The sequence below is a fragment of the Eurosta solidaginis genome, chromosome 5 (genome assembly GCF_040869045.1).
Source record: "Eurosta solidaginis isolate ZX-2024a chromosome 5, ASM4086904v1, whole genome shotgun sequence".
Classification (NCBI taxonomy): domain Eukaryota; kingdom Metazoa; phylum Arthropoda; class Insecta; order Diptera; family Tephritidae; genus Eurosta; species Eurosta solidaginis.
The window spans coordinates 18280846-18293311 of record NC_090323.1 but is presented as its reverse complement, the minus strand read 5'-3'; the positions used below and the strand labels follow the sequence as shown (position 1 = coordinate 18293311).

Genomic DNA, 12466 nt, shown 5'->3' with positions numbered 1-12466 from the left:
TCTGTTTTCTAGTTTAAAAGGGCTTTGCGGCAATTAGACATTTGTTATGGAGAACTCGTCAAAACTCCGAAAGATGATTTCTAGTGGCTATCGCACCCACAGAAAGGCAAAACAAAAAAAAGGTGTAGACATTTTGATATGGAGAACTCGTCCAAACTCCGAAAGGCTAGTGGTTATCGCCCCCACAGAAGGCCAAAAAAGAATATTTGGGTAGACATTTTGATAAAGGAGAACTCGTCCAAACTCCGAAAGGCTAGTGGTTATCGCCCCCACAGAAGGCCAAAAAAATATTTGGGTAGTCAATGGGACGCTGGCATCCCATTCTTCGAAGGCACTCGGGCCACAGGCAAAAACAAAAAATCACAAATCCATTCATACTTGTCCCTAGTGCTCCCAACCGCAATGCGAGGGGGTCTTAAGGCCCCCCTCCGAGACTGGTTGGGGCCACTAGGGTCACTCCAGGCACACACGGTTTGGTCTCAACACGCCCAGCCGCAACGCAGGGGCAGTCTCCAGGGGCTTGCCCCTGGGACTGGTTGAGGGTGTTGAGGCCTCCCGTTCATTCTTATTGGACACCCCTCCTGCCTCCGCCGCAATGGGTGGAGCGGTTTCGGACCCCGCTCCCCCAGTCTGGTGGGCCAGGAAGGAGTGCCACTTTGAATCCCAGCTCAACCCGTCACAATCCAGGTGGCATTAGGTGTTGCCACCTGAGACGTGGGATGAGGTGGGGTCCTTACAATTCACCCACTCACTCACACAAGACAACACAAATTCGGCAGGTAAAAAGTTATAAAAATTAGACGTTACAAAAAAAACCAAGTGCGTGCAGCACTGCCTCATCGGGTGAATATAAAAATCCGGATAACTGACGTGTAGTCCGTGGCCCCGTCAGCCACTGCCCCCGATGACCAGCCCGGACAATCTGATCCGTCCAACCATCCCACCGCAACGTAGGTGGCAGCTTCTGTGGCTGCTCACTCGTACTGGTGGGATGGTCAACTTCACAGGTTGACCCGACTGACCCTCGCGGCCAGCGCCTCAGGCGCCACGTTGGGCGCCATCTGTTATGGCGCCCTCAGCAACTGTCAACGATGATCACTCCGGACAACTTGATCCATCTAACCATCCCACCGCAACGCAGGTGGCTGCTCCTGCGGCTGCTCACCTCGGACTGGTGGGATGGTCAACTTCACAAGTTGACCCGGAATGACCAGCGCGACAGCGCCTCGGGCACCAAATCAGTAAGGAAGGCGGTCGGCATGATGTGGTGGTACACAGTGGCTAGTCATTGTCGGCTGGGGCGGGTCCTTGCCAACCTTACTGTTCCTGCGCCATAATCAGAAAAAAATGTCATATCATGCCTATCAAAACTAAAAGCTGTCAAATTAAAAAAAAAACCGACAGAAGCGCAGATACCGACTCAAAACGCTTATCAATACAAATTAAAACGACATCCGGCCGAACCGGATGCCACGGACAGACCGTTAACATTCAAAAATTTAAATTCAAAAAAACACTAAGCGCAACAAAATTTATTCGAACCGGAAATGACCGGTTACCACAAGCTCAAAATCAAAATCAAAAAAAACGGCTGAAAAATAAAAATACAAATAAAAGGGCCGAATATATCTTGGGGGCGCCGCGGGTGGTGTTGCGACGCCCGGTGCTTATCCCACCCTCAAAATCCATGGCCACCGACGCACCTAAATTTTCGGTGGCCCCTTACCTGGTAACCCTACGTGCCTTCTAAATAAATGGCGACGCCAGCATTCCCATATTATTTACAAGTTTATTCAAATTTCATTTTTACTAACATATGTATGCTATAAAAGAAATATTTAAAGCTATACCTATATTTATGTCACCTCCTTTTTTTTTGACAAGGGTTATAAGCGCTTGGTGAAAAAAAAATTGTAAATAAATGTGCTTATGAATAGTAGATAGATTACATACAAAGTAGAAATTTGGTTAAATGCCCTTTCTGTTTTCATTCACAAACCTATCTTAGGGCTGTACAGTTTGGATACAACTTCCGATAATTGGGGCCCCCTTACAAAATTAATATGTTGTTGTAGTAGACTTATTTTGAGTTTAACAAAACATCAATTCGGTATAACACATAGTATAATGACACTAATATGTACTATGTACTAAGAAAATTGTTATAAACGCAACTAAGACTAAATTTGGGGTAAATCATACTCCTCGAAGAAATTGTTTCACATGTTCAAGTAAAACGTAAACTTTTAAATTCATAGAAAAATTGACGAAATCATTTACATGTTCAAGTAAAACGTGAACTTTTAAATTCATAGAAAAATTAACGAAATCATTTACATGTTCAAGTAAAACGTGAACTTTTAAATTCATAGAAAAATTTACGAAATCATTTACCTGTTCAAGTAAAACGTGAACTTTTAAATTCATAGAAAAATTAATGAAATCATTTACCCGTTCTGGTAGGACGTGAACTTTTAAATTTATGGTAAAATTAACGAAATCGTTTTACATGTTCAGGTAAAACATGAACTTTTAAATTTATAGTAAAACTAACGACATCGTTTTACCTGTTCAGGCAAAAAGTGAAATTTATAGTGAAATTAATGAAATCGTTTTACTTGTTCAGGTGAAACGTATACTGTTTTGCATGTACCAGTCAGGGCTGGTATTCTTTTGTGTTTAGTTCAACTCAGTCAAAAAAAATAAAATTAAAATAATAACATGAAAGAACAAAGAAAATAATTCAGATTTGAAAGGTTTCATGTATGTATATAATAATATTACTTTAATATGTATAAATTTATTTTTGACATATATTCATGTAGAATGAAGCAATTTAAGTTCCACTGCAAATTTTATGATTTGTAAGTTAAACTCGACAATGAATTCACTTCTTGAGTTGAGGTTGATAATGAAAAAAAGCAATAAAGTAGATGCCATATTAATTATTCACAATTTACGCGGGCATGCTGCAGTTAGTAAGATGGCAGTAAGCAATAAAAATTTGCATGTACTGTAACTTACATTATCACTAAATTTAACAGTTTACTGATAAAGAGTATAGAAAATAGTATATATTTTTTTTTGTTGATAATGTAAGTTAATTTGCATTACTCGTTAATTGCATCCCTTAATATAAATTTAATGCGTTTTAACTGATAATGCAATTGAACTTGAATTACCAATAAAACTTTATTCCTTACAGAAACAATATCAATACCTTTTGCTCATTCCAAAACCATATCCGCAACAATTGCATTAATTAAAAAGTAATAGTAAAATTTTACTGTAACGCAAAGCAACTTTTAATACCTGAAACTTTTTTTTTGTTTCACGGGCAGTACAAATTGCCTACCTATGACCATTAAGATATGTTTTGTTTTTTTCTTTTTTTATGCTTCTAAGTTAATTAAACCTCCTTACTTCACTTTACGTACGTCTACTTTTTTTTTTTGCATGGTATAATAAGTTAACTTTACTACAAGTGGATGCAGCTTGCTAAAGAACAAGGTTGAGGCTACACATACGTATATTTAGTTCAGTATTGGAGCGAACTCACCGCTTTAACCGCTCATATTCGTTGTCGCAATTGGCCTGGCCGCAGGCCTATGTTCGCTGCCCTGTGGTTGTCATTGTAGCTGGTATATTGTAGCCCGTATGGTCGTAGCTGATAAAGATGCGGCTAGTATTGTTGTAGCCGTTAGGGTCGTAGCTGATAAAGATGCGGCTAGTATTGTTGTAGCCGTTATGGTCGTAGCTGATAGGGTTGAGCTAGTATTGTTATAGCCGGTATGGACGTAGCTGATAAAGATGCGGCTAGTATTGTTGTCGGTGGTACCGCCTGTTGTAGGTGTTAACATTAGTGACCGCAGGCCTATGTTCGCGGCCCCGCTGTGTGCGTTGCAGCTGGTGGTGGCGGTACGTCTGGTGGTTGTTGCGCTCGTGGTTGGCGCTAATGGAAGGGTTGGGGGAGGTACTACTGATGGTGATGCCCGTGATAATAGTAGGCGCCGTTGGTGGTGGTGGACGCTTTGGGTCGTACTGCTGGCCCTGGAGGCGGAGGTGGTCTCGGACGCTTTTCGGCAGGTGGTAGTGTTCTTCGTAAACGTAGAGGAAGAGGTTTATCTCACTAAGTGTGACTGCGAACGCCGACCTACTGCAACTGGACCTTGTGTCCACACAACACAACCGGTGCAGAGTTTATTACCACCCAAAATAGACGCGTAGAAACGAGATTTGTCGGAAAGAACGGTTTCGGTGCTTTGCGCTATCGACTCTTTCCTAGTTTCTGGACAATTACCTGCGTATGTGCACAGCCAGCGAGGATGTTTTGTGATCACCAAATTTTTCCACCCTTCCACTTTTTTATCTTGCCGGAAACTCATGGTAATTTTCGCTAGTGATCGCCGAATTTTTCTTTTCTTTGTTTCGATACTTTTGTATTGCAACTTTCGCCCCATCCCCAGTCATTAGGTGTGTTCACACGAACACGCTCCCAAGTCAACCGTAACCGTAGACCATAACAGCAGACCGTAACAATCTTTCTAGCTCTTGTATTTACATTATATTATATTACTCTACTTTTATCTTTGATAATGTAATACGATTGATGTACTATCTAAAAGACTATGTCTTACTTGTACAAAAAAAAACCCAAATAAATGAAATGAAATAATTCTCTGGTTGAGTGTCAAAAACATACTGCGCTAGAAGTAGAAATGTCATAGCAGCTAAAAAAAGTAACAATTAGCTGATAAACTTCCACCATCTGTATGGTTTTGCCATAGTGAAACTGTTTAGCTAGTTGAAGCGTTTTTTTCAAGCTCGCTTGCAAAAAAAAGCAACTTTAGATAAAAACATATTAGTGTGTATGAAATTTAATTTAATGTGGAACTTTTTTCTTTTACATACTTTTTATGAGTCACAGCCACGGATGTTTTCCCAAGTATTGTGATGCCCTGAACTCGAATCCGCCAACGGAATTGGCCTGCAGGAGTTTTTTTACTTCTTAAAATTCTTATAGCGTATTCGGACTCAGCGCATAAAAAGGTACAGAAAACATGAGCCGCATTACGTGATCCGACTACTTTGAATTTTTTTTGTATAGCTGTGTTAACAAAGAATTAGATCAGTTTTTAAAACTTTTGTTGTGCTAGAAAAATGAATGTGCTAAATCTCGGAGAATAAAAGGGATGCGAACAAAACAGTTATCTCACTTGAAAGAGCATATTGTGAGTATGATTTATTGATACATGTTTACATTAAAACCTATTACTTCTAATTTTAAGGAAGCAATAAACTTTGAAACTCGATTTCCCAACATTTTCATTTTGCACATTCATGCTTCTGGCAAGCGGGCGACGATACGTTATAGTCTGAAAAGTCGTCACGATCGGTCATATATACAAAATATAATTCTTACAACCGATTGTTCAGATAGAAGGTGATTTCCTCCCCATTTTAACAGCTAGCAACTTGAAATTTCACAAGATGTTTACATATAAGGCACACAATGTTGTCTGAAAAGATCGTTAAGGTCGGTCGTATAACAAATTTGACAAGGGATGACGGAAAATCGTTCCAATATACATCGTCAACAAAACAAAATAAGTCGATCGTATACATAATATATATCCCATATATAACTGATTGTTCAGATGTTATGAATTTTAGAAATTTCAACACATTGTTCAGATCCATTTATGAAAGTTATGTGGTCTTCGACTGAGCCTAAGACAGTCCCGTCCATACATACTTGTTTCTCTTGTACTTGTTCTATGAGTTCGTCTGATTCAGTAATGTGGTTGTTGCTGTTGTAGCGGTAAATACACTCCCCGAAGATTTGGGGAGAGTTATCGATGTTGGTGGTATATACCGGATATAGACCGATAGCAGAGCAAATGGCAAAATTAAAACTACGAACGAAATAGTATTTGGAGTGGAGCGTTCGCAAACATTATTATTTTTATTTGTTTGTTGGTATTTGCTGCTGTAATTTAGCTGGGCCTCGAGTCAGCTCAGCAAACGTTGGGCGGAGCCTACGTCTTGCAGGGTAGCAAGATCTTTCTGGCCGAAAGTTGATGGCAGGAGGCCTGCTGAAATAATTGGGTTCACTAAGGCTCACCTATCAATGGACATTTGGGTTTTGACAGGGCACTGTCCCATGGGTATCCATGTGGTACGTCTCAATATACTGGAAACTTCATCCTGCTGCAGCTGTATGGAGGATGATGAGGTGGAATCACCAAATCACTTTATGCTTGATTGCCCAGCTTTCGCCAGAACTAGGCGAAAGTACTGCGGTCGCGACTCACTTCGATCTCCCGAGGATTTATCCAAAGTTGAGATCGGTATCATTCGGAGCTTTATCGTTGCACCCAACGATTCTCTAAGTAGCTAGATCTAAGTTTCTATCGGTTTTATTGTTGGACTATTTTTGTAACCGTGGTTTTATTTGTCGATATTTCAGTTGTTGTCGTAGCATATTGATTCTGTTATTGTTATTGCATCGAGACACTCACCTCTCTTCCCACGTTGCATTGCAAGTTGTTGTTCTGCATAACAATGCCCAACACAGCAAGTAGCATTAATTTCTTTTTTTTGCTATCGCTCCACTACAGATGCTATGATTTTTTATGTTACAGCTCTGCTCTATGCTCTGTTCATGTTCAGAGTGGGAGCAAAAACAAAAAAAAAAAAAAAAGCTCAATAGTATCATAGCATTTTCAATCACAGGATTGCTCTGTCTTTACGGGGATTTCAAAACTCACTACATCTCTACGGCCAAATTCACAATATGGAGTTCTTAAGTTAAACCCCAAAAGTTCAACTGATCCTTAATAACCGAATACTATGCAACGTTTTCAATTAACCTGGTATATTTTTTTTTCTCCGGTTTATTTTAGGTTCGTAATGGAGTCTTCGGCTTACGTCCAGGCTCTGAAGTCGTACTGGGTCGCATACAATCGAGTTCACGTTTTCCTAGCTGTGATAATGTTCCATTTGAACAAAGCATCGAAATTCAGAAACTACGTCCTGGTTCTGGTCATTTGGAGGTTGTGAGCAAAATGGATGGACCCATACGTACTATACAAATACACGATGTTAAAGTGAAGCCAGAAGATGTTCAACTTACACCTGATCCAAATTGGAATCATGCATCTATTAGCAGTCGTATGACTGTCGATGAGCACAAAACGACAATCTTCGATGATTTCTCGGTGCGCACTTGATAATATGAAAATTATATAATTTAATATTCATTATTTCGTTTTTTCAGCTTAAAGTTGATTTACAAAAGGGGTTAGGCATTTCGGTCGTCACACGTCAACCTTGTGAGGAGTTAGTCTTTATAACTTTGGAAACCATCGTAATCGATGTGCATTCAACACGTTTTGTCAAATCATTTGATTGTAGAGTTGTCGATCTACAAATTGATAATCAATTATTGGATACATCTTGTCCAGTATTACTGCATACATCACGCATGACTAGCGATGATTCGTCCAGCAGCGCTTTAATTTTGAAAACGAAACTCTTGCCCAGTCCCAACAAACACGCAATCATATTTGAATATTTAATATTTGATATTAAACCATTCGTTTTGATACTGGAAGAGCGTCTGATTTTAAAAGTGGCTTACTTTCTTGGTTTTGGCAAATTGGAAGATTACAAAACGAGTAAGGATTACGATTATGGTCTACAAAATATCGAAGAGTTATCCCTTTCTATGAACTCCCGAAGATTCTATTTCGAAACACTGAATATTGGATCAAGTCAGGTAATTTACAAGCTTGAACAATATACACAAATATATAAAACTCAAACATGGCGCACGAATGTTTTGAAGGGCCGGTATATAAAAACTCGATTTTATAAATGAGATGCGATGTTCAAAATACAGATACAAATTCCACAAGCCAGAATTTAGACCACTAAATCCTATAAGTTTCAATTTAAGTCTTCAGCCGGATTATATTTTTGTAGGAAGGAAAGACCATGTGAATAGATGGGAATTAAAAAGCGGATGAACTAGCTAAAAAGGGCGCTTCCCTTGAAGCTTGCTCCGTAGACGTCCCAATTAGACTGGGCGAAATTAAGCGAAGGCGAGAGGTGCACATGATCGACCAAGCAGGAAAGGCGTGGGTTCAAGCGCGGGGCTGTACAGTGTCGAAGATTATGTGCAGGTCTTACAACCTTAGACTAACAAAGTTGCTTCTATCATTAAAAAGAGAGGACTGTAGACTCATGAGGGTATTCTGACTGGACACTGCCTTCTGGCGTCACATGCCTTTAAATTTGGCTTGGTCAGTGATAGCAGATGTAGGAAGTGCGGGCTGGAGGAGGAAACGATCGAACACGTTCTGTGCTCTTGCCCTGAGCTTGCCAGGCTAAGACTCCAGCTATTAGGAGTTTTACAGCTGTAAGATCTAGAAGCAGCAAGTGCCTTAAATCCTAGGAAGCTTCTAGTATTTGCCAAGAGGACGGAGTTATTTTATAACATAGGTCCTGGTTTTTGATAGGGTTTTTCAGTTTGGTCGTTAAAACAAACTTCTGGTAACACTACGGACTTATTCAGTCTATGTGAGGTCCTCATGGACCTGCCAGTTCAACCCAACCTAACCTAAGGCCAATTGAGTGTTGCATATATCATATCCATTAACCTGGGTCGATTTGTATGGACGAAAGTTAACCGATATCGCGCCATCGATTTTTCAATAGGATAGGAGCCTGCGAAAAAAAATGGCGAAAGGGTAAATTCTTCGACCAAAACGCTCCCCAGAACCCAACAAAAATGTTGTTTTTTTTTTAACCGTTGTAAAAACGTTGGCGATAACAGTTTTTTGAAAAAAAAAAAAAATACCCTTATTGTCATTGTCGTCGTCGACATCGTCGTCGTTTTTCAGTCGACGTCACATCGTATCGACGTCGTCGTCACTTCGACACCAAATCGGTATGGATAAAGCGCCAAATACACGATACGAACATTTCCGCGAACATTCCGCAATCTTGTTCGCAGATTTGGCCATACACCATACGAACTTTTGGCCGAACATTAGTTCTCTTTCAGAAATTTTTTATTGTCCATTTTACTTTTCCGCGCACGTCTGTTCCGTTCAGAAATTACTACGATTATGAGCTATTTCGCCATACACGCACGAACAGTTCGCGCAAATGTTCGCCAAAAATTAAAATATTTTGATTTTTGGCGAACATTTGCGCGAACTGGCAAACACCACCAAACACGACAGAAAAGGTCGTAGAAACATGACATAATGGGAATGTTCGCGGAAATGTTCGTGTCGTGTATTTGGCGCTTTAGCCAATACCAAGCATGTGTCGATAGTCGTCAATAGTTATCGAAAACGACGATGTCAATACCGAATTTAACACGTCGTCGTGAGTCCTCGTCGTTCAGTGACGACAATGACAATAAGGGTGAATATTTTTTGGGTTTTGGGGAGTGTTTTGGTCGAAAAATTGACCCTGTCTCCAATTTTTTTCGCAGGCCCGAAAATTATTTTTTTGGGTATGCGAAAAATCGATGGCGCGATATCGGTTAATAAATCGACCCAGTCTAATATCCATGCTTTTCTACGACAGTTCCCTAGCCTGTCGCCCAGTTTATTAAACATAAACATAAGCAACACGTTTGTGACGCATAACAAGACGCGCCAGTCGCCTTCCACCTGGTCCTTCCAGCGTATTAGGGTCCGCCCTCTTCCTCTTCTAATTAACACACACCCATCGCAAATGTCATAAAGGTAATGGAGAAGCATCACACGTACACATGTCTTTAGGGTAGGATTGCCTTAATGAAAACTCATAGCACCTTTAATTGCCGCCTTAGCTAGACATATGAGCTTTATCTACTACTACCTACCCGCAAGTGTTTTGATATGAAATGTAAACAAGTAAGGAAGGCTAAGTTCGGGTGTAACCGAACATTACATACTCAGCTGAGAGCTTTGGAGACAAAATAAGGGAAATCACCATGTAGGAAAATGAAGCTAGGGTAACCCTGGAATGTGTTTGTATGACATGGGTATCAAATGGAAGGTATTAAAGAGCATTTTAAGAGGGGGTGGACTATAGTTCTATAGGTGGACGCCATTTCGGGATATCGCCATAAAGGTGGACCAGGGGTGACTCTAGAATGTGTTTGTACGATATGGGTATCAAATTAAAGGTATTAATGAGAATTTTAAAAGGGAGTGACCCTTAGTTCTATAGGTGGACGCCTTTGCAAGATATCGCCATAAAGGTGGACCAGGGGTGACTCTAGAATGTGTTTGTACGATATGGGTATCAAATTAAAGGTATTAATGAGGATTTTAAAAGGGAGTGGCCCTTAGTTGTGTATGTGAAGGCGCTTTCGAGATATCGACCAAAATGTTGACTAGGCTGACCCAGAACATCATCTGTCGGATACCGCTAATTTATTTATATGTATATGTAATAAAAAATAAATAAATGTAAGGCGCGATAACCTCCGAAGAGATCTAAGGCCGAGCTTCTCTTCCAATTTGCGTCGTGCTCCTCTTAATTTTCCCTACAAATTGGCCGGACGGGACCACTTTGTAGTCGGTTCCCAAGGCAGTCGGTTCTATGTACCGGAGCGACTCGGGATTTTTCCCGACCAAGGACTGTCATTTCAGTGTGACCCCATTTAATTTGTTTCGTCCCTCCCACAAATTGTCATCCTCCCAGCAGCTCCTTGCAGCAGGACTGCTACATATTCTCTTACTCCGGGAAGGTATCGAACCCAATCCGGGTCCGTCTCCTGACACCGGTCATGAGAAATGGTTTTGCTGCATTTGCCAGAAAAGAATCTTTTTAGGACGGTCATACTCTGTTCAGTGTGTCTCGTGCAAGGGATGGTTGCATCGGACAGGTTGTTCTGGGCTTGATCCCAAAACCCGACGTCCACGCAACTTTTATAAATCTTTTGTGGCTCCTTGCTGCTCACGCCCAAGGGCGTCCCGTAGTCTACGCCTAAGCGTATCCCCACTACCTTCCAGCAGCTTCGCTGCTCAGCAAGCCACAACAAGTACCCGCTGCTGCTCGCGCCCCACGGCGCCAACAACTCAAACAGCTGATACCACTCATAACTACTACCTTCGTAGTAGAGCTGGTTGCAATGCTGAGCATCAGCCCCTGCCCCCGTCTTCTTCTCCCCCCCTCTTTTCTGGCAGCAATCGTGCAGGTCAGGGAAACAAACTCTTAGTCCCTGCCTCCGTTTGCACCGTCTGCCAGCACAGAATATATAGGTTTGCGACATCCGCTCAATGCAGCTCCTGCCTTGGGTGGTGCCACTTTCCTAGATGTTCTGGTCTCCGCGACGGCAACCCCCCGACGGGTTTCATCGCGCCATGTTGCCAGGTCGCAAACCCAAATCATGCGGGTACCCCAATGCTTGCCCAAGGGCGCCCAGTCCCAAGGCCACAACAGCAATTGCGTCCTGGCCTTCCACAACCTAGGCGTAGTCACCCCTCACTTACCCCTAGAGTGGCGGCGTCACCCCTCATGCACTTCAGAATTCTGCAGTTCAACTGTAATGGACTAACTGGGAAGATTACGGAGATAGTCGATTTCATGAAGCGGCACAACATCCGCATTGCTGCGATTCAAGAGACTAAACTCACAGCAAGATCTGCATTGCAGACCTGCTCTGGTTATAATGTCCACAGGAAAGACCGCGAGAGCGGAAATGGAGGCGACCTCGCGTTTATTATACACACTCTGTGCAATATCATATATTTGATCCTGGCATCGACCGCAGTGACAATGTCTTAGAACGTCAAGGCCTATCTGTCCGGTCAGGCGATGCAAATCTAGAAATCATCAACATCTACATCCCTCCTGTCACCTGTTGCCCCAGTGGATACCGCCCTAATATCGAGGCCTTACTCACTGGCAACAATCGCATTATCTTAGGCGATTTTAATGCCCATCACGACCTATGGCATTCAAACTTGCGGGCGGACAGTAGGGGTGAGATGTTGGCGGATCAAATAGACGAAACGACGTTCTGCACAATAAACGGAGACGCCCCCACACGTATGGTAGGAAGCTGTCATAGCTCGCCAGATATCTCAATCGTGAGCGCAGAACTCGTAAACTGCGTCAACTGGCAGCCGATGGTAACATTGGCATCCGACCACCTGCCCATACTTATTTCGTTCGAGCGTACCGCCGACTTCATCGTCACCGAAAAACGCACTTTCATAAACTTCAAAAAAGGAAAGTGGGAAGAATAAAAATCTACAACAGACAGCAGCTTTGCTGCCCTCCCTATCCCGACTGATGCCCGCCAAGGGGAGCGTGCCTTCCGTAAGGTCATTGAATCCGCCTCGGCACATTTCATTCCCGCCGGGAGAATTCCCGAAATCCGGCCCCACTTCCCGGCGGAGGCCGCGAGCTTAGCGAGGGAACGCGACCTTATAAGACAGCTTGATCCAGGCGA

The 12466-nt window shown here is 42.1% G+C and overlaps 1 protein-coding gene across 4 annotated transcripts in view; it reads left to right on the top strand.

Moving 5' to 3' along the window:
* Vps13D (vacuolar protein sorting 13D) overlaps positions 1-12466 on the top strand; it is a 99593-nt gene that overhangs the window by 68263 nt on the left and 18864 nt on the right. For all 4 annotated transcript variants that reach the window (XM_067787125.1, XM_067787123.1, XM_067787124.1 and 1 more), the window contains exons 16-17: positions 6906-7220; positions 7280-7780. In XM_067787125.1, the coding sequence (XP_067643226.1) occupies positions 6906-7220; positions 7280-7780 (816 nt within the window). The remainder of the gene's footprint in view (positions 1-6905; positions 7221-7279; positions 7781-12466) is intronic.